This window comes from Pteropus medius, unplaced genomic scaffold (genome assembly GCF_902729225.1).
Source record: "Pteropus medius unplaced genomic scaffold, Ma_sr-lr_union100, whole genome shotgun sequence".
Lineage (NCBI taxonomy): Eukaryota > Metazoa > Chordata > Mammalia > Chiroptera > Pteropodidae > Pteropus > Pteropus medius.
Window position 1 is genome coordinate 31,225,766 of NW_024354502.1, and position 22,851 is coordinate 31,248,616.

At 38.4% G+C, this 22,851-nt stretch overlaps 1 protein-coding gene across 1 annotated transcript; it reads left to right on the forward strand.

Annotated features, from left to right (window-relative positions):
- Window positions 1-364: 364 nt before the first annotated feature.
- On the forward strand, window positions 365-19,374 carry CHRNB3 (cholinergic receptor nicotinic beta 3 subunit). The gene is made up of 6 exons (XM_039853588.1): window positions 365-416; window positions 8,667-8,818; window positions 9,870-9,914; window positions 16,767-16,876; window positions 17,132-18,014; window positions 19,200-19,374. The coding sequence occupies exons 1-6, from the start codon at window positions 365-367 to the stop codon at window positions 19,332-19,334; spliced, it is 1,377 nt and encodes a 458-aa protein (XP_039709522.1). The 3' UTR covers window positions 19,335-19,374.
- Window positions 19,375-22,851: the final 3,477 nt, after the last annotated feature.

Consider the following 22,851-nt stretch of genomic DNA (forward strand, 5'->3'; position numbering starts at 1 on the left):
CAGACCTCCAACCATAAGAAAAATACCATAGAATATTCGGAAGTTGTCTAGCTTCATCCTTTCTCCATTGCCCGGCATCTCTTTGCAAGAAAGTAAATTAATAAGTCAGGAGTTAGGACCCAGAGATAAATTTTAGACTTACACGATCTGACAGCTGACTGGAAATCAATGAAGTGTAGTTTAAGAAACATCACACTGATGTGAGATAGTTTAAGACTATTTATCCTACTTCAGGTGTCTACTTTCCCCTCAGGTTTCACTTTGGACTTTGAATCACTGCATTTCCTTTCTGAAACCCCCTTTTCCAATGGAAGTACCCTGTTGTTAAGAAGGAAGAAATTATCTTTCTAAAACTGACATCACGATGCCGGCAGATTTTATCCTGGTGCTCATTGTCCTTGGTGTCACTCCCTCAGGTAAGCTCAACTTAAACTAAATTAAAACTTTACAATTGCAGAAAATTCTTTAAGCAAGGAAGGTGAAACTATGCTGTTGATATGTTAGAATGAGAAAATGTAATGTATCTTTAGGATAACCTTTAAAATGTGGCTTCAATGAATAATTCTTTGAAATCAGTACATTGCTAAAGAAATCATATTTGTGAATTTCGTAATGTCTATGCTTTTTTTGCATTATTCCTTTTGAATCATTATGAGTTTGGCAGGAAGATACAAAAGCAGGAAAAATGTTATGAAATGCACTGAATGTTACTCAGAGAATTGTTAAAATATTTGGCACAGAAATTTATTCGATCAACCCTTTGACATCATGTCTGCTAATAACCATTACATCTGTGTATAGATACTTTTATCCAATATATCCTCTAGACTTATATAAACACTTTAATAAATTTGCATATGTAGGTATATTTAGTATGTTTGTACATCATAATTAAAAATGTATATCAAATGTCTATGGACACGTGTGAATTTTATGTGACTGTTATCCACCTGAAAATAGAGGAATTCTTAATAAAGAAAGAGGGCAAATGAAAGGAGAGAGAGGGAGAGAGAGAAGAGAAAAAAGAAAAAGGAAACTGAAAACTTCAGGAGAAAGTGGTCATTTGCATCTGCCAGTTTTCTGGGTTTTGAAATCATTTCACTCTTTGCATAACTGAAGAACAGAAAGCTTTTCCCACTGTGCCAGAAACCAGTTAGAGACAGGAGCCAGGTGGTGAGAAAACAGTGTTATGCCATTAGCAATTTGTATTTATTTGTTACTAGCATTTTTGCCACATTCGATTATTGCAGTTTTCACATGGAGAACCAGAGACACTTAGATAGATTTGCTCAAGTCCTGAAATAAATCCTAGATTTAAAAATCATAGAACTGTGAGGCACACACACCCGAACATTATCATATCTTCAAAAATGTAGCCTTTCCCCATACTTGAGACTCGAAAACAGAGCAATTTCTAAGTGCAGAGAGCATCAAACCCACTTTCAAATAGCACTAAATTTGGTCTCTGCAAAGTCTTAAATGCAATTTGCCGAACATAAAAATAATTTCTGTGTATTTTAGCAGACAATTAGCATACATGTATTTAATGGGTTTTTTTTTTTGCCTTAACTTACTAGAATATTCTATTTACTATGAAAAAATTGATTCTTATCATTCTTTCTTCAGAGAAATCATCTCACTGGTTAGCAAGGGTGTTTAGCAGAAAACTTCTCAGTTCACCTACGTATCCTGCTCTATGCACAGTAACAGTTATATAAGAAAATTGGAACTGGAGGAGAACTTAGTACTCATTCTCCTTTGTGTAGGCTGCAAGAGTTTGGGAGTGTATCCTGAGATGTATACATCTGTCATAGATCTATAATGAATCTATGTCATAACGTGTAGTAACTCATATTTGCGAATATTTCTAGATCCATTGGAGTCTATTTCGATTTTTAGATTTATGTCACCTTTCCTTGAGTTCTTTAACTTTACTATGCATCATAAAGAAAATGGTTTTCTTTTGCCACATAAAACTACCTTTTTCAAATTACAAGGGGCAACCCCTGATTTGTATATTTCTGGTTTTGGCGAAAAGGATAAATGTGTATGGCCATGTGACATCTCCTGTATTGTTAATTCATGCTCTGTGTGTTTGTGTCTGCTCCCAGAAATAGGGACTGTATCTTGTTTATCTTCCCGTCACATGATGACACGTGTTTATTCATTTAGTAAATATTTATTGAGGATCTCTTGCATCCTAGGGATGGTTCCAGCATGTGGGGTGCAAGAGGGAATAAAACAAAGCCATTCTAATAACCTTTCATGCTAGCAAGAATTCATTAAATATTTATTATTTGATTCCATTCTGTGAGATTGCTCTATGTGTTGATATAAAAGACTACTATACTTATGATATGATTGTTTTGGAAAAGGAGATGATAATGGAAGATAAAACCAAAATATACCAAAAGATGTCAAAACAAAAAAGAATACCTCTCCCAATCACAGCTGCTGAGGTTTGAAATTCTTCAAGTATTTTGTTACTCTCCCAGCTGAGGACAAGCAACAATGTTGTCTTCAATAAAACCATAAATAATCATGGGAAGTTTCATTTATTAAGTCTTATCAGTTATTTATACCTTAGTGTGAGTGAGTGTCAAATGTTGCTGAAGGTGGGTGTTGCTATGAGAGTAAGGAGAGAGCAGAGGGTCTCAGAGCCTGAAGAAAGGAAAGGAAATCAAGAAGATGATCAAGAAGAATAAAGAGACCAGGTCAAGCTGTAGTTTCCAAAGAAAAATTTCTTGTCTCAAGCTGGTACTGGGCGCCGCATCCAAAGCTCTCACGATTCCATGTACTGGGGCTGAGAGATCCCTGCCTCCTTACAGGGAGTGAGTCCTGACTAGTCAGTCCCTTGACAGCTCTAGTCACCTTCACCTGGATGCCTTCTCTGTGGCAGTAAATAATCAGCCAGTGAAGGGCTCTTCCTCAATCAGTGATGCACATTAAACTTTAGTTCTCTTTTGTATCTTTGGAACAGCAAATCTTTTACATTAATAGGTCACATTCTGTGGCTGTTTTGTGGACGTAAAGATCCTAGAGGCACGTGACCCGTGAGTTACAGGGGCCTTACCTATCACCCACTCCCTATTTTTTTGGGGGGGGTGGGCGGTGTAAAATGCCTTGCTTAAGATCACATGGCTTAGAATTAGGACCAGAACTCATATCTCTGAATCTGAGTCCAGAGCCTCTCAATATTAAATAAATATTTACTGGATTCTCATTCTAACAAATGACAAGTTTGGCAACAGACTTGGCATCCTGAGCCAAGAGTAGTGTACCCTCCTGGAGCACTTTTCCAGCCTGAGTTTCACATGGAGGAGATAATTGGAATCAGGCAGAGCACTCTCCATCTCTGTCTGTCCGAATCGCTTACATGTTCTCTCTCTGCTTCTCCCTCTTCTTGCCCTCTACCTCTGGAGTTGTTTGTCTAGTCTCAAGGGAAATATTTTGACAAAGAAAAATGAGACAAAAAATTAATCAGGGGGGGAAACTTGAGTTTAGGTGAGAAACAAAATTTTTTTAACCAAAAGAAATGGTGAAAAGCTTTAACAGGCAGGCAGCACACATTCTCTGATGTGTGTGTGTTGGGGGTGGGGAATGTGTGCAAAGCAGGACTGACTCAAAGCAAAGAAATTTGGGAAGACCACGGTCAAATCTGAAGCAGGATTGCTCTCTCACTGTAAAGCGTTGGCTGTCCACCTCCAAGGAGAGTGACCACAGAGTAGTTCCCATCAAGAGTCCCCAACCCCCACCCTGGGCAAAGCAGTCTGCCAGATGCCAATTGCAGCAGAGGAAGATTCGAGTAGGATTACAGAACACCACCGCCAGTGCTGAATCTCCCCCTAAGACCAAACAAATATTATCTGCGACCTGGTTTAAAAATGTCATACTTCCTAGGAACAGATTGCTTTAAACAACGGTAAAGTATTTTGGAAAATACAATGCTAAAAACAACACAACAAAAATAGCAGTAACAACAAACATATGTTCACAGAAGTGAATTGTTGGAATTATTTCTATGTGGCAGTAAGGAGACCATAGGGGAGGAAACAGTCTTTTGCCTCCTTAATCCTCAATGAATCTCATGGGCTGGGGGGAAAACTATTGACTTGGGAGTCAGAAGACCACATCTGCCACTTCCTAACTGGGTGACCCTGGGCAAGTCACTTTCCCTCTCAGTACCCCAGGATCTTCACCTGCTAAATGAAAGGCTTTCATAATCTCGAAGGTCCTTTCCAGCTCCATTACCTTTGCTTCTTTATCATTTCGCTTTTCCTTCCTCTTTAGTTAATGCCGGAACTATTTATGAATACAAATGCTCTCCCATCCCTCCCCTTCAGGAAGCTGACTTTGAGGATCACAAGCACCCGCATTGGGGGTGGGGCCGGAGTGGGGTGTGTCACTCATCCTCTAAGAGCAATTTCTTGACTTGCCAATGAATCGTTGAGATGTTTCTTAGACTATTGGTCTTGACTAATTAATTTAAAATATAAGTTCCTTTGCAAAAAATTGGTTTACACAAATCTTTTCAGGAATCCATTTATTCTGTAAAACTGGAAACCCCGAGTACATCTGTGGTTCTACATCCTCTGGAGCTGTGAGCTGGGTTCACTCTGACTCCTTCCCTTGTGCACAGAAAGTGTGTTATGGCCTTTTGTGTAATTATGCATTAATTCGTTCATTCACCAAATCTCATCAAATATTTATCGAGGCTCTGGCCTCAAAGAATCAATGGTAGAAGCACTTGCCCTTCCTCATAATGGTCTATTTTGCAAAAAGAACAAACCAGAAATATTTCCAGGCCTGTGCTCTATGTCTGCTCCAATAACGTCAAGGACTTGAGCTTCTATTTTGGGAAGGTTAAGGAAGCTTGAAGATATTACGCAGAAAGCATTAAACCTTTGGTCTAACTCTCTCTCTCTCTTTTTTTAGTAAGGTCTGTTTTGGTTATTACAGATTTGTAGTAGTTAGCTCAGGCTGTCATAACAAAAGACTACACTACAGATGGGGTAGCTTAATGAAAATTTATTTTCTCAAAGTTCTGGAGGCTAGAAATCCATAATCGAGGTGCCAAAAAATTCAGTTTCCAGTGAGAACGCTTCCTAGCTTGTAAACAGCTGCCTTCTGGCTATGTCCTCACATGGCTATTTCTCAGTGCTTGTGTGGAGAGAGATCTTCCTCTTCTTACTAAGACACCAATCCTGTCTGGTTAGGGCCCTACCCAGATGACCTCACTTAGCCTTAATGACCTCCTTATGGGCACTTTCTCCAAATACAATCACATTGGGGGTTAGGGCTTCAAAATATGAATTTGAAGGGACACATTCAACCCATAATATTCAATACAGATTTTTGCTTTTTCTTCCTTGATTCAGCAGCTCACCCTCTGATATTGGCAACATGGATTGAAACATATACAGGTCCTAAAAGGGCAGATTTGCTCGTTTCCCTTTAGATCCTAGTGAAGAATAGGATCCAACTATCCTCACAGAGGGCATGGCTTTGGGAGTGGCAAATGCTGGGAATGTCAAGGTCCTAATTTTATAAGCTCCTTCCTAACATGTAACTCCACCTTCCTTCAAAATGATAGTAAAATTTTCCTTCCAGGAAAAGTTCAAAAGTACAGTCTCTGCTCTTCTTACAATCCCTTTTATGTCCAAAATTATAATAACTCAGGGTTGCCTGAGCTAAGAAGCGTGTGTGTGTGTGTGTGTGTGTGTGTGTGTGTGTGTGTGTGTTGATTCAGACATGATTCATTGTTCTCAGCCTCCCTGGAACGTGTCTATCTGTCGTGAGATGGTGTTTTAAGTAATTGTACTCATTGGGCTGAACTGGGACACAAGGACTCTCAGCGAAAGTCAGTAACCTGGCACTCTCGGCAGCTGGAACGGCACTCAGATGCACATAACAGTGGCCATAGCAGCTTAGCCAACTAGGGAGATTGTTTTTCTCACATGCCACAAAATTTGGAGGCAGGCTGTCCAGGGCTGGTATGGCAGTCCTGTAATGCTATCAGGAACCCTGGTTCTGTCTGTCTTTCTATTCTGCCATCTTATGCGTGTAGCTTTCATCAGGCTTGCTTGCATACTTGGGTGGCCAAATCTTTAGATAGCGTGTCCAAATTCTAGGCAGGAAGAAGAAAGGGCAAACGGTAAAAGATGAAAAGTGAAAAGGTGCGTATTGGATTGAGTCCATCCTCTTCAACAATACTTCCTGTAAATATCACTTAGTGGCTTCTCTTAGTATCTTAATTGGCCACACATGGATCACATGGCCATTCCTAGCTGTACGGGAGCCTGAGAGGGAAACATTTTAAGTTGGCACCATGCGATCCTGAATAAATTTAGCATCTGTTGCCAAGGAAGAAAGAGCAAATGGCTGTTGGGCAGGGAACTAGCAGTGTCTGCCACAAACAATATTGTCCTCCTTAAAGGAAGGCCGAAGAAAGAGGACAGCTGTGGCCTCCCTGCTACTCTCCTCTCTCAAACAATTCAGCCCCGGCCCAAATGCTCCAAACACCATTTGACAGACAAAAACCAAGCAGCTAACTGCATTGCTACTCAAGTGCTCCTTAGCTCAGCACTCACTGTCGCAGGCACTGCCCTAGGAGCTGGCGAGAAAGCAGTGAAGAAGGCTTCCTAGAGCTGGTGTTTTCTAGTGGGGCAGACAGACAATAAACAAATAAACATATAATCTGATCAAGTGCTCTGATGCAAGATGAGGTACCATAAGGAGATAGAGTGTGGGAAGACATTTTTAGATCATATAGCCTGGAATGACCTCTTCAAGGAGATGTCATTTGAGCAAAGAGGGACAAAGTGAAGGAATGAGCATGGGGCAAGAGAGTCTTCCCAGAGCGGAAGCATACTGGGCTGTTCTGGAAAGAGCAGGTGAGCCTGAGGCACCGAAGAAGGGGTAAGGGCAGGGTGGAGGAGGGCAGGCTGCAAGAACTTGGCAATGTTTTTTCTAAGGTTGATGAGAAGCTATTTGGAGGGTTGGAGCAGAGAATTGACATAATCTTCTGCTTTTAAGAGTTGGCTCTAGCTGCTGGGTGGATAATGGACTGTGAAAGGGGAACGAGTGAAAGAAATGAGGAAGCAGCACACGGATTCAAGAGATAGATGATGGAGTTTGTGATCGGGCGGTACCAGTGGAGACGATGGAAAGCATTTAGAGTTGTGATGTATTTTGAAGGAAGTTAAGACCAGATGTGAGGTAGGGAGATTCTTGAAGTTCATACTGAGGAAGTGAACTCCCTTTCCCTCAGAAGCCTTCAGAGAATTTTAATTCCCTTCCTTCCCCTCCATTTCCAGTAAGATTTTTAGGGCCTTTACAGAGGGCTGCCCTGGCAGCCGTTCAGCTGACCTGCTCCTTAATGCATCTCTGCTTGCTGAGAATAATTGAAGCATCAAAGTGTGAGAACGGTTAGCTTTTTGAATAAATAAGCACAAATGTAAGGTTACATCTCTCTCTATCACTCATTTGCATTTCAATATGCTTTCTGAAGTGGAAGATGAATGGGTGGGGTCAGACAGAGCAAGCGGCCTGTCTTATCCACACTTTTGTTCACCCCAGGAGTGTTAAGCGTGCATTTTGCATTGCTACTTCCTTAGTAAAGTGAAAATCTCATGCACATACAGGGAATGTGTTTCTTCTCATCAAGAATCTTTGAGTTTTGATCCTGTAAACTTGGGGGGTGTCTTGCTTGTGATCATTGCCCATCATGTGTGTCGCTCAGTGAAAAAAAAAAGTTTTGTATGGTAAAGCATACCGTGCAGAATGAGTTGCTACAGGATATTAATAGGGTGCTGAATATATGAAGAGAGGGGCTAGATTTTAAAAAACAATAACAAAGAGCTTCCTTGTTTTAAATTTGATAGCATAGCATGAAAAGAAACAAAATGTATCCTTAGATTCATTCCTAAACCATTTCTTCAGCCTGAGGGTTAAAGCTTGAACTTGGAGTGTTTCTTGGCTCTCACACATTTAGGGGTGGGGAAGAGTATGAGAACCTGGTTGTTGACCAGAGAAGGCCTTCACACGGGAAGACTTCCTCAGGAGGAAGGCAAGAGGACACTGCAGGATACGTGGCAAGTGTTCAGTGGATATGTGCCGAATGCATGGAAAATGGCCCTGACATGTTCCTTTAGTTGGTTCATTCAAACAGATATAAAATGATCACCTGCTGTGGGCCAGGCATTGTTCCAGGTTCTAAATAAACACCATCAAATAATACTGTGCCTGTCATCATGGAGCTCAAGGGAAGGACAAACAGTGACAAATATGCAACAAATTGTGATAAGGTTTATGAAGGAACCGAAGAGGTGCCGTGATGGATACTAGATTATGCCTGGAAAGGGGCGGCCTCTCAAGTGAGATGGGAGGTAGAGAGTAAGGGTGTGGCTATAGGTGATCTTAGGAGCTGACCTCAAGGAGCTGACCTCATGAGAAAAATTCCGTGAGAGTAAAGGTTTGGGTAAAGTATAATCTACCTTTAGCTTTGTGTTATGGGCATGGAGAATGGTTAAAGAGAATCCTTGTACTCTCAAAACTGCCTTTGCTGAATTAGGCTGTTTAGAAGTATATGGAGTTCCAGGCCACAGGATGCGAAAGCAGCCATTATGCCTCTCCTGTTAATTCAGATTCCCTCATGATTCTTACAGCTGCTGTGGGACTCAGCTCAATAGCCGAGAACGAAGATGCTCTCCTCAGACATTTATTCCAAGGTTATCAGAAATGGGTTCGCCCTGTATTAAATTCTAATGACACTATAAAAGTATTCTTTGGATTGAAGATATCTCAGCTCGTAGATGTGGTGAGTAATCCTTGGCACTATACACTGAAAAGAACATGCATTCTTTAAGCTGTTTGTGAGTAAAAGTTTTATTTTGTTTTCTTCCCCACGTCTGCCTTTCAGTTTTAAAAATAACTTCTTGCGAGAGAAAAATCTGCCCCAAGAAGCTAGTGAAATGACCCAAGGAAGGAATGAGAAGTGTCATGGAGTATGTTTTTATTGCAACAGTATTAGTGTAGAACCTTTTCACTGGAGGGTGGATACGGTTGCTAGGACCAGAATTGCCCCTGGTGGGTTTGCTATACCCAGCACGAGCACCCACGGTGAGGAGATGGGGCTGGAGAGAAGGGAGAACTGAGCCCAGGGCTGATCCCGTGTCATTTCAGCTGTGGGAGGGCTGGCAGGAGTGTCTGCAGGGAGAGAGGGCAGATAGATGGTGACAGCACCAGAGTGAATGGTGACCCACCCCATTGTTGTCCTGGATTCTTTTAGGTCCTTATACCTTTCCCTGACCTCACCCATACTTTAACATTCTCTGTTAATTTTCTTGCTGGTCCCTCGCTTCTGCCATAATTGCGTTCCTGGGAAATCAGTGACCTGTAACAACCCAAATTCTGTAAAATCATCCTGCCGTGGTCCTCACAGTCCCAGAAAAATCCTCCCACGTTGCTCAAATCTCCTACCCCACCACACATGCACACACACTCACCCACCCCAGCTGACTCAACATCCCAGGATTTCTCCTAGAAAATCATGCAGAGCATCTCCAGTTTACTTAGTATTTCACCCTAATTTGCACCCTCGAAGTACTTTCTCGGTTATGTAATTTTATATAAATACCACTACAATGATCTGCTATAGGCTTTAATTATTATTTTTTATTTTAAGCAAAATATGAATAATATTTTAGAATCCCATGCCATTTAACTGTTCTTAAGTTGAGAATCCTTTACACTTTGAATACCTCAAAGGTAAGACTCAGAGAGGTCTTTCTGACCAAAAAAAAAAAAAATTTTCAAAACACCACTTATCTTAAATTAAATTTACATCTTTTTAATTGTTATTTTCTTAGGATGAAAAGAACCAGCTGATGACAACAAATGTTTGGCTCAAACAGGTAAATGTCAATCTAAGGATTGTATCTCTCAACTCAATTATTTCTATTCTTTTCTATTTATAAAGGCTCCCATTTGAAAACTAATTATTTCAAAGAGCATATTGGGTTCCTTAGGGAGATATGTGGTAATATTAGGTCTATTATTTCTGTTTAATTTTCCAAGAGTCAGAGAGCAGGACCTGGAGGCCCACAGGCATGCCTTGTTCTGTATTGTTGCTCTGGAGTGGACTGCCCACGGGGCAGGTGAGAGGGTGTCTCTCTGACAGTGAGGTGTGGATGCCGGTCCCTAAGCTACTTGGAGAAAAGGAGGGAAAGCCTCCAGGGTGCAACTTTTTCCTATTAACGGTACTGCAACTGGATGAGAAAATCAGTGATGTTCAATTCTCCCTCACCCCACTGGCCCTCTGCAAAGATATACATTCCCTTTGCAGGGGAAAGAAGAAAAACTTTTTTCTCTTAAAGTGTAAATATGCAGAGGAAGTCAAGAAAAAGAAAACAAAAACCAAAAAACCTTTCACTGCTTTACACACACCTCCTTCTCCAATTGTTCCTTGGGATTAAGCTCGTATTAGTCTCTTGCAGTGATCCAGGAACCTTTGGCCAGTGATACTGAGATAGTAGGTGCTTTTCACTTTTTTGAGATTTTGAAAACAAGATATCATTTCAGCCAAAGAAAACAAGGTTAGACATTAAAGGAAGAAGGCATGGACTCCTCGGGCCTTAACTAAAGCTTTGGAAATGACTTCCAGCAAAGTTATGCCGCCAGAATCATAGTGGCCTTGTGAGTGCCTCTAGGTCAAGATAGAATCAAAACTTAAAATTCTCCAAAATCCAAAACAGAACAAGAGAAATCTGCAGGAGCAGGGTAGTCTGACACTCAGAAAAGCCAGACTGCTGACATAGGTTCTCATTTCATCGAAGTGTTGAAAATAATAGACTTTCATTGCATTTAATCTGCAAAGTGTTGTCAAATCTCTTATCTTGTTTAATTTCTCAGTCATTCTGGATTAGTAAAGCAGGTATCATTACCCCCATTTTTAGAGACAGAAAAGTCTAGTAACCCATCTAGCTGGAATCTGATTTCTCAGTTTCTGGCCTTCTCTGCCACATCCAACCTCGGCACTAAACGTCAAGACTTGTTTTTAAATTATAGGAGGAGCCGAAGTAGGGAAACGTCTGTGCATTTCATAGAACTGCAGAGCATATTATCAAAGCTGTTCTACTCACACAGATTGGATTTGGAATGGGAATGTCACAATAGGTATTAGTCAATAAGTGCTATGTTATGGCACCAACAATATGGAAGCAAGAAAGAAAGATGAATTCTATGGCGTGGGTGGCAGGCAGGGAAGGCTGCATGGAATAGGAGGCATTTGAATTTCATGATGAATTTAATGTATACTTCTTTTTTAGCTTTTTAAAACTGAAAGAGTAAAAGAAAGATAAAAGATAAAAGAAAATGGATGGTAAAAACACAATAAAATTGGTGCTTAAAAAAAGCTACCATTGGTGTTTTACACAGATCTCAATTTCAGAGCAGCTAATAAATGCCTAAGATTTTTCGAGCACTTACTAAGTACTTAGACTCTATGCTGAGTGTTTCATGGGAATGGACTCATTTCATTCTCAAGCCACATTATAAAGTAAGTTATGTTATTATTTGAACTTTGGAGATGATAAAACTGAGGATTGGAGAACTGAAATGACTTGTCCAAGGTTGCACACTGTTAAGGGAAGTCTGACTTACGTGAAGAAAACTTTTGCTTCCTCAGACTGGAGCAAGCTGTTGGGAGATGTACAATTCTCCTCTCAGTACTGTTCCTGTATAGCCTGCTTCCTAATCCTGATCTTCTAAGGTTTTGATTCCTCAACTTCTAGGACATCTCATAAAGTTGGTCTAGAAAGAGATTTGGAGAGAATGAAGTGAAGATTCACTCTATTTTCCATTCATTCTAAGGGGTTATTGAGAGCCTACTAAGTGCCTGCTAGATTCTGGATATACAAAGAGTAAAACAAAGCCCTGCCTTCAGGGAGAGGACATAATGTCAATTGTGTAAAAAATAACTACTGTAATATGATAAACACCATAAAGAAAGTATACATAAGGTACTGAGTTGCTACAAAAATGTAAATGAGACAAGAGAAAATCAGGAAAACCTTCCAGGGGGAGGAGGTATTTAAATTGGGTCTTACAGAATCAACAGAGGCTATGCAAACCAAAAAGATGAAGTTATGAACCACCTGTATAGAGTTCCCAGTAACATGACTTCCCAAAACTCTCACACCAGAACAAACCTATTGGAAACTCCAATCAGCCTGTATAACTCTGCCAAAATAAGACTAAAATGATCACAACCTCCTCTTTTCTCATTTCCCTCCCAGACACTGAAAAATGCTTCCTACTTTATATCTACAGAGAGAATAAATTTCTACCTATGTGGGACAAAAGTATGTTCCATGGTAGCATACACAACTGAGATGCTTGGGGTTTTTTTCGTCTTTTTTTTTTTTACCCAATTCTTCAGTCCTATTGTCTATTTCCGTAGTTCTCCTTTGGCATATTTAGACATTCCTTTTGTATCCTCTCAACCAAAGACATTTATCAAGCATAAATTTAGTGACATCTTGAGAAAGTCCTCTACATGGAGCTATTTTTATTTTATTGATTTTATTTTGCAAACTCGTTTGTCTTCCTCCTTTGTACTTCCCAAGAGTAATCAAAACCTTATAAATCATAAATAGATTATTAACATAGAGTAACTAAAACTTCAGGAGAAGGTACTTAATGCCCTCAGCCACTCAGATTCTGTTTCGTCATATTCAAGGCTAGGAAACTGCATTGCAAGCACCTTAAAGGTCATGGGAGATGAAACCAATCTTTCATTAATGACCCAGAGTTGGACCCTTGCCAGATGTTATCATGCGGATAATCACTATGACAATAAATGTCCTTTTTCTTCATTTAATAACCATTTACAGAGTAGGTACACCTACTCTGCCCCAGGCACTGTGTTAGGCATTGTACTAGGCACTGTTAGGTGTAAACACCAATAAGACAATAAGATTCTAAGTGAGCCAGCTTCACTGTCTCTGAAAGCAGTTTGCTTTCCTCTCCCCATGACAATCCTGAGGAAAATAAAGGCGCCTGAATGTCTGCCATGGCCAACATCTTAAACTAGTGTTGTTCCTCCAACAGCTGATTTCTGTTTTAGATCAACAAAAAGTTCAGCAAACATAATGAAGTTCTCATTGGATAGATCTCTGGAGCTGGTCTTAGAGGATAAACAAACAAACCTCCTAGGGAAGGGACAGCCTTGCTGTAAAGGTCTGGGTGAGCTCCCCAAAGCCTAATTATCCTGTATAACCTGCAGTGACACAAGTCCATGAATTTATCGCAGACCTTTATCACCATCTTATTATTCTACCTTTTCTATAACTTGACTCTGATCTTAGCAAAGGAGGCCAGTTTGGTCTCTGATTCAAGCAGACCCTGAGTAAGCATTGAGCAGAGTGAGTTAGGAGTCAAAAGGCCTGCTATGTAAACTTGGGCAAGTCATTTCACCTCTGTGACTCTCAATCTCTTCATCTATGAAATAGAAGCAATGCTTAGCTCACAGTGTCCTTGGGAGATTAAACGAGATCATGTGTGTGAATGTGACTCGTACATTATCTGGCAAGTAGTAGGGACTTAATAAATGTCATTTCCTGGTGCCGCCTTTATAGACTTTCTCATCCTTAATGATAAATCCCATCTCTTGGCACTGGCAACTCATGGATCTAATGGGAATATCAGACATATAATATGTCATGTTACTATCTTTAAGATTAAAATAAATCAACATTAATTTGGTTTTAACAATTTTTCATCTGGCCTTAAGATAACTGAAGCTCCCAGAGAAGTACCAGAGGCTGTGAATCAAAACAATAGCAAGGAATATTTGTTCCATACTATCTATTGGTTTTAATATTAAACTAAGAATAATTTGAAGACTTTATTAATAGTAAAAAAAGTCTTATGATTAGGTTTAAATGAAATTTGGTTCTAAATTGTAATAGCTAGACATTTATGAGTGATATTTCAGGTAATCTATGTAAGAAAAGACAATTTTAAAGGAATATATATGGCATGGATTTGAAATTGCACTTTTCAGAATTAAGAAACCTAGACTTGGAGCACTTTCCCATTCTTTTCTTAGTTGTAGATTAACCTTGATATTTGACCCTGACATATCCTGTGCTCTCCTGTTCCCTGCTGTCACATCCCTCTCCACCTGGGAGCTGCTGCAAAGTGGAGCTGATATTTGTAAAAGGCTTTGAGAGTCTTGGCTAGCACATGCTACACGGATACTGAATATTATTCCTAATCTCTTACTCATTTATGCCTTCCCATATTTCTGCCTTCCATCTACAGCAGATCTCCCTGCTCCACGCCACCTCCCACTGCTCCCTCTTACCTTCGTGTCTCAGTTTAAATGTCGTTTCCTCAAAACTACCTTCCTTTTCCATAACACTCTTCTGTATCATTATATCCAAACCACCTTGCCGCTTCATAGCAAGGACCACAGGAGTAGTTATTATTTGTCTGTTAGTTTACTTTTTTATTGTCTAAGGCAGCTCCAGGCTAGGAGTAGTTTTTATCCAGAATATATAACGAACTTTAAAAATTTGGTAATACGAAAACAAACAACCCAATTAAAAATATGCAAAGATTTAACAGCCACTTCACCAAGAAAGATATATGGATGGCAGGTAAGCACATGAAAAGATGTTCAACATCATTAGTCATTAGGAAAATGCATATTAAAAACCACAGTGAGATAACCATTTTATAACTATTATAATGTAGTTAAAATTAAAAATGTGACAATACCAAGTAGCAGAGAAGATGTCAAACAACTGAAACTCTCATCCATTGCCATTTAGAATGTAAAATGCCACAGACACTCTGGAATGCAGTTTGGCAGTTTCATATAAAGTTAAACATACATTCACTATATGACCTAATTATCTCACTCCTACTTATTTACTCAAGAGGGAAAAAAAAAGAATGTTTTTACCCAAAATACGGTACGAAATATTAATATTAATAGTGGCTTTATTTATAACAATTAAAACCTGGAAAGAATCCAAATATTTTACCTGGCAAATGATAGAATGATAGAAGAATCCAAAATCCATAAGATAAATGAAAGAAATCATGATCTAAAGGCTATCATCTACTGTATGATTCCATCTATATAACATTCTAGAAAATGCAGAAAATAGATTAGTGGTTGCTAGGAATTGAGGATGTGGGAGGGGTTGATTACAAATGGCAAATTTTAGGGGCAGCAGAGTTGTTCTGGTATCTTGATGGTGTTAGTGATGATACAACTGCTTGCATATAGAACTGTACACAAAAAGTGTGAATTTTATTGTGAGTAAATTTTGAAACATAAGTGAAATGAAAGTAAAACAAAAAGTGCTACTCTGAGGTCCCTTCAGCATTTCTGACATTCAGACCTGCTGCTGATAGTAAAAGTCTCCTTAGTAGGAGACAAATTATTCATAGGAAGAAAATTATGTTTGCTTTTCAAAATGGGCAGAGGAAGAGGGAAAAATAAAAGAGAGAGAGAGAAGCTTGTGAGTACCAAGTAAATGTGGTAAATACTTTATTAGTTTGGGCTCTTAAACTGTCAGCCTTCATATACATAGTTTTCCACAGTCATGCAATTTTTTATTCTTTAGATTGTACCTTTTTAAATATGCTTATCTTTTAACCATTGTTTTTCAAGGATCAAGCTTCACAAATATTGTCTAAAATAGATAATGTCTTATCTAGAGTGTATAGTTTGCTCATTTCTCAGGCATCATGCATATTTTAATATTTTACCATCCAGTAAAGTCATCCATCATCTGATTCCTGATTTTTAATGATATAGTTGGCATCACTGGAAGCCTCATGCCAGGCATATCCTTCCGACTTTCTGAAATGTCATTCAATATTATCCTACATCATTACTCAACTGTCCACATGAGGGACAGTGGAATAGAAGAATTTAATTTTCAGGTCAGATTTCATAAGATTCTGGATCCAAAATCTTTTTAAGAATGTCTACTTCTACTATAATTGGGTCATCCATACATCATTGTCTTAAGCCTCATAATCCAATCAATTAATGGTCAGGTTTGTTAGTCTGGATCCATCAGCCCCTATAAAAGATGCTAAATGATTTCATTCTATTATGAAGAAAAATATGTAAGCACCTAGAAGCTAATAATATTAGGAATATAATTTAAAACTGGGTGCTCACAAAATGAATTCAGATTATAACTTAAAAAATTCTTGGAAAGTATTTTTTTCATTGGATAAAAGTTATAATGTCATTAGGAGTAGTCAGTAGATAGTGGGTATTTTATATGAACATAATGTGGATGTTTGTTCAAGACTTTTAAATGACATTTGAAATAACTTGTACCCTTTATCATAAGATTAAAATATCACCAGGCCAAGTCTCTTAGAATAAATTGAGTTAGATCTATCATTGCTTTTTGTTTCTTAAGAGAAAATAGGTTGAAAAAATGGATCGTGAATCAGTGATGTTTGTTGCTGAGCCTCTTCATTGTGACGTAGATGTGGCAATTTTGGAAATTCCAGGTAGGACAGGTGTGCAGGCCTGGGCAAGATCAGAGACCAGGCTGGTTCAAGCTGTATCTTTTGAACTACCACAGATTGGGTCATAAGCTCTAAAGCAAATGAATTTCCTTTTTTAAATAAAATATTGAATTAGAGGATTAACATAAACTTGAAGATTCCAAAGTCTAATACATTTAATGTTCAGAATAAAATTACAGTATACTAATTTTGTGCAGGAATGGACAGACCACAAATTACGCTGGAATCCTGATGAATACGGTGGAATTCGTTCAATTAAAGTTCCATCAGAAGTTCTCTGGCTTCCTGACATAGTTCTCTTTGAAAAGTAAGTATCACAGAAGAAAAGGACATTGGGCAGATTAGGACTAGAAATAGAAGAGCTTGGCTTTGGTAAAATAATTAAGAAAAATGTACAACCTTAAGTAACGAGAGAATTATTCCTTTTTAAATATTGTTTGACACTATAGTAGGAAAGTAATAAAATACAAATAGTACAGAGCTAAAAAAAAAAACCCTCCAAAACCTAACTAATAAGTAAAGTTTTCAACTAACCATTAAAGTGAAACTCCTTTTACTACAGTGCTGATGGACGTTTCGAAGGCTCCCTCATGACCAAAGTCATAGTGAAATCTAATGGAACTGTCATTTGGACCCCTCCTGCCAGCTATAAAAGTTCATGCACCATGGATGTCACGTTTTTCCCATTTGACCGGCAGAACTGCTCCATGAAATTCGGGTCCTGGACTTATGATGGTACCATGGTTGACCTCGTTTTGATAAATGAAAATGTTGACAGAAAAGACTTCTTTGATAATGGAGAATGGGAAATATTAAATGCAAAAGGGATGAAGGGAAACAGAAGAGACGGTTTATATTCGTATCCATTCATCACTTACTCCTTTGTCCTGCGACGCCTGCCTCTGTTCTACACTCTCTTCCTGATAATCCCCTGCCTGGGGCTCTCTTTTCTAACAGTTCTTGTGTTCTATTTACCTTCCGATGAAGGAGAAAAACTTTCCTTATCAACATCTGTTTTGGTTTCCTTGACAGTTTTTCTTTTAGTAATTGAGGAAATAATCCCATCTTCTTCAAAGGTCATTCCTCTCATTGGAGAGTACCTTTTGTTCATTATGATTTTTGTTACTCTGTCGATTATTGTTACTGTGTTTGTCATTAATGTTCACCACAGATCTTCTTCAACTTACCATCCCATGGCCCCTTGGGTTAAGAGCCTATTTCTGCAAAAACTTCCTAAATTACTTTGCATGAAGGACCACGTGGATCGCTACTCTTTCTCTGATAAAGATGAGAGTAAGCCAGTAGTGAAAGGTAAAGTCCTAGAAAAAAAGAAACAAAAACAGATTAGCGATGGAGAAAAAGTTCTGGTTGCTTTCTTGGAAAAGGCTGCTGATTCCATTAGATACATCTCACGGCATGTGAAGAAAGAGCATTTTATCAGCCAGGTGAGTAAACTCATATTCATAATAATGCAGTGTACAAGAACAAATATTTTCATATCTATTTGCAACAAAATGCTGCCATTGTTTAAAATGTCACATTATTAGCAATCTGCTTTGCATATATAAAATTTAAAACAAGCGCTGACATATATTAGGGGTTTTGGTATGAATTTTTAGGAAGAAGTTCACAAAAACAGAATGAGCAAAAGTGAAGCAACTATAAAGTACAATTCCTTGTGATTAGACTTAATATTACTTAATTTAATTCTACATTTTAAATTGGTTATTCTGGTCTCTGGTAATTTATCTCTTCTTTTTTATGGGATGGTGGATATTTCAATCGCTATCCACAGTATTTGGAAATAAAGAAACAAAGAATCATATATTTAAGTTTATATTAAAATATAGTTTTACAACAAAGGGTGTTGTTATTTAGTTTACAGATTAAAAAAAAAAAAGTTGTGGCAAGAGTGTGAATTTCAGACTCAAAATAGTCCTAGACTCAGATCCTATCGATATTCTACATGACTTGAGACATGGTACGAAATCCCCATGTAGTAGAAATAGGACATTTATTTTTCTTTGAAAGGTGAAAACTAGCCCCTGTCCTTCAGGCTTCCCTCGCCTTGCTGCTTGTTCTTGCTCTCACCTTGCCCTTGGAGGCTTGTTGCTCATTCCCCTCACCTTCCTTTCCTACAAAGGGGCTTAGTCTCCTCTCTCCCTTATGAATTGCTGTCATCTCCTGGTCAGTTCTCCTCTGCAGTGTCTATCATTCTGGAGCTGTAGCAGCCATATCCCCATGAGGAGTGGAAGAAAAGACGACTTGTGATATTGGGGCATTACAATTCTTAATTTCTAAATTTGCAAGTCATTTCATATGTATTATCAAGAAACATCATACTAAGAGGTACTGGCTTTTTATTTATGTAAAAATCAGGCTTTCCCCATTTTAATCAGTAATGTTTACAAATGCATAAATGATTCTATCATTTCTATTTTACATCTCCAATGTCGAAGAACGTTCACAGGCTGTTTTGTGGGGGGCACTTTTAGTGAAGTTATGGGGAAGAATCTGAGCCTATATTGATGTGTTATAAATCTGAATATTACTCTTTTTAAATCCCTTGAAATGAATTCAGAATAGTTGCCCAGCACCTTGAATGGAAGGTGTCTTTTTCTCTTTTGCAGGTAGTACAAGACTGGAAGTTTGTAGCTCAGGTTCTCGACCGCATCTTCCTGTGGCTCTTTCTGATAGTGTCAGTTACAGGCTCGGTTCTGATTTTTACCCCAGCTTTGAAGATGTGGCTACACAGTTATCACTAGGAACAAGTCTCCAGCGCAATCTAAAATATATCCCATAAAGACAAAATTACACCTTAGAACTGACATCCAGCTAATATATATATATATATATACTATATATATATATATATATAGTATATATATATACGGAACCTTGGTAAATTTGATTTGTCCACAGTAAATTCATGGTTGCCTTGGCTTCCGCAGACATTCAGGGTGAAGTCATATGCTAAAGCTTGAGGCCACAAACCAGGATGCACAAGGACTGTTGCTGGTTGGTGGACTGATGCCCCCGGAAGCTGGACTAAGGCCTAACTAAGGAGGCCCACCGAGAATTTAAGGATGTCTCCAGGTGAAGCTATTTGTGTGGGCAGGACCTGGGTCTCCTATATCTATGGGTATCCTTGGTGCTTTGTCCGAGTTGCACAATGGGGCTGCATGTTGTACTTCTCTATCATTGTGGATGAACAAATCTCAAGAACCATTTGGAGAATTACAGAGGTATGACAGCACCTGGCACAGCATAACTGTTATTATGAAGATTCCAAGATGCCACCTTTCGACTAAAAGCCCCCAACATGGCATTTGTTAAAAATGGTCTCCCTTGGATGTAGTCTCTAAGGCAGGTGTTATTCATGGTTTATTCGTAACATTGAAAAGATTTTCCGATGGTGAAACTAGAACCTACTATCAGTTGGGACTTGTTTTAAGGTCGTATCAAAAGAACTTACAATAGAAACAATGTCATCTGCTACCAGAAGTGCAGTCATTAATACCCATTACCTTTTTCTTGAAGTACTTGTACTAAACATTCTCCGATAATGGTTTTTTAAGTCCCCACAGCTAATCTAATCCATTTCAACAATACCTTCTAAGCTTTCCATTGTTTTTCTTTTCTTTCTTTCTTTCTTCTTCTTTTTATTTTTTTTGTGAGAACATTAAGTTCTATTGTTTTAGGAAATTTCAGTTATACGATACAGCGTTTCAACTATAGTCACCATGTTTTACATTAGATCCTCAGAACTTATTCATCTTATAACTGAAAGTTTATACCCTTTTACCAGCCTCTCCCTATTTCCCACAGGCAATGACTTTCCTACTTGCTGTTTCTGAGTTGACTTCTTCTTTTTTTTAAATCTACATATAAGTGATATCATGCAGTATTTGTCTTTCTTTAATTTATTTCACTTAGCATAATGCCCTGTGGATTCATCTGCATCGCAAAAGACATGATTTCCTTCTTTATGTTACATTTTCCTTATTCATCCTTCCATCCACAGACACTTAGGTTGCTTCCATGCATTGGCTATTGTGAATAATGCTGCATTGAATATGGGAGTGCAGATATTTCTTCGAGAGAATGATTTTGTTTCCTTTAGATATACCCAGAAGTGGGATTGCTGGACCATATGGTAGCTCTATTTTAATTCTATTTTAATTTTTTGAGGAACCTCTCTAGAGGCCATACTGTGACAGCCTGCTGAAATGTGAAAAGGTTAAAGGATAATTAAAACCTGAAACTGGACAAAGGAAGTCTATACCTTAGGCCTAGTTTCTGGAACCCCTAACCACATTCTGTTAATCCTGAAACTTCTAACAATGAGCTCATACGCTAACTGCCAATTTTACCCTGTGTAACTCTGCTTGTTTGCATGGCATGAAAAATAATCAATTGTATATAAGCTGAAAATTGCTGTTTGGCCATCACCCATGAGAATACTGGCTATTGCCCATGGGAACATAGGCAATCACCCATAGGAACATAACATTCTAACAACAAGCTTTCTGCTTCTGTACTCCCCGCTTGCACACCAAGCGGGGAGTACAGTGGGTTGACAGGTAGTAAATAGGAGAGAAATAGACCTTTGTGTTTAAGATAGAATCAAGAGTGGGATTTAGGGCTTAAAAACCTTGTATTTTGGCATTTCAGGGCTGCTCCTTTGTACAGGACAGCCGCCGGCTAATAAACAGCCTTTGAGAGCATACTTGGTTTGGTCTATTCTATACAGGCCACAACAGTACCAACTTACATTCCTATCAATAGTGCCAAGGGTTCCCTTTCTCCACATCCTCTGCCAGCATTCGTTATCTCTCATCTTTTTTATGACACCATTCTAACAGATGCGAGATAATATCTCATTGCTATTTTGATTTGCATTTCTCTGATGATGATCACCTCATATACCTGTTGGTCATTTGAATATTTTCTTCACTCATGCAAACATGTCTATTTGGGTCCTTTGCCCATTTTTTAATTGGGTTATTTGTTTTTTTGCTATTGAGTTGTATGAGTTTCTTGTATATTTTGAATATTAATGACTTATCAGATATATGGTTTGCAAATATTTTCTCCCATTTCACAGGTCGCCTTTTCATTTTGCTGGTGGTGTCTTTTGCTGTACAGAAGCTTTTTAGTTTGATGTAGTCTCACTTGTTTATTTTTTCTTTTGTTGCCTTTGTTTTCGGTGTCAAATCCAAAAGAATCATTGTTAAAGTGCTTTCCGTTCTGTTTCCAGGAACCTCCCTGCCCCTCTGGGTGCGCTTCACATTACCACCACTCCCTCTCTGACTCATCGGGGAGAGTCTGTTCAGCTTTTTTTGCCCTCCCAAATTGCTGTTGCCAAATCCTGGATTTTAGCTTGAAGTAATTTTTCTCTTTTCCCAGTTCTAAATCCAAATCCCTCTCTGAATTATTTTGTTTGGGGCATGTTTCTTATAAATAGTCTGCATCTGGGACTTTTTAAATCCCAGTTTAAGGATTTAACCCCTTCACATATATTGTCACCATCGATATGTTTAATCTTATTTAAAGTCATTTCATTTTGTGTTTTCTGTGTGTTTTCTTGTTCTTTCTTCCTCTCTCTCCCTTTCTCCCCTCTTTCTAGTTCTTTAGCTCCTTTTCAGCCTTTACTGAATTTGCCTATTTTTTCTTCTCTAATGGTTTAAAAGTTATGCATCTATTTCTATTAATTTGTTAATAAACATATTCAAGCTTCTTTTGATCGATGTTGAGAATTAACGCCCTAAGCTGCCACTCTCTGAATAAAACAATTCCTCTAGCACCTACACTTCCCCTCTTTATCACCTTCTGTATTTTGACAAAATCATCCAGAATTTTAGTTCCAGATTATAAATTTTATGTCTTTCTTTAGATTAAGTTATTTACAATCCATTTTGTCCACAACCACATTATAGACATTATATATATATATAATTGTTTTATTCATTTCTATCAACAGTGGGAGTGCAGATATCTCTTCGAGATATCTTAAGTTTTTCTCTTTCCCTGATTCATTTTATTATTTCAGAGGAATACATTTCCAAGTAATTCTTTTAGAAAGTTGGAGTGCAGTTAGTTACCTTTCTGAATCCTTGCAGTTCTAAAATTGTAATTTATTCTGCCCTCACAGAATAGGTTGGCTGGGCATAGAATTCTGAGTTCAAAATTATTTTACCTCAAAACTTTGAGAACATTTTTTTTACAATATCTCATTTTATAGATTAAATGTGAAATATGGTGAAGGTTGATTTTTATATC

Coding starts and splice junctions, on each gene's coding strand:
- CHRNB3 (XM_039853588.1), top strand. CDS start 365: ATGCCGGCAGATTTTATCCTGGTGCTCATTGTCCTTGGTGTCACTCCC. Junction 9,915..16,766: donor CAAATGTTTGGCTCAAACAG/GTAAATGTCAAT, acceptor AATTTTGTGCAG/GAATGGACAGACCACAAATT. Junction 16,877..17,131: donor GACATAGTTCTCTTTGAAAA/GTAAGTATCACA, acceptor CTTTTACTACAG/TGCTGATGGACGTTTCGAAG.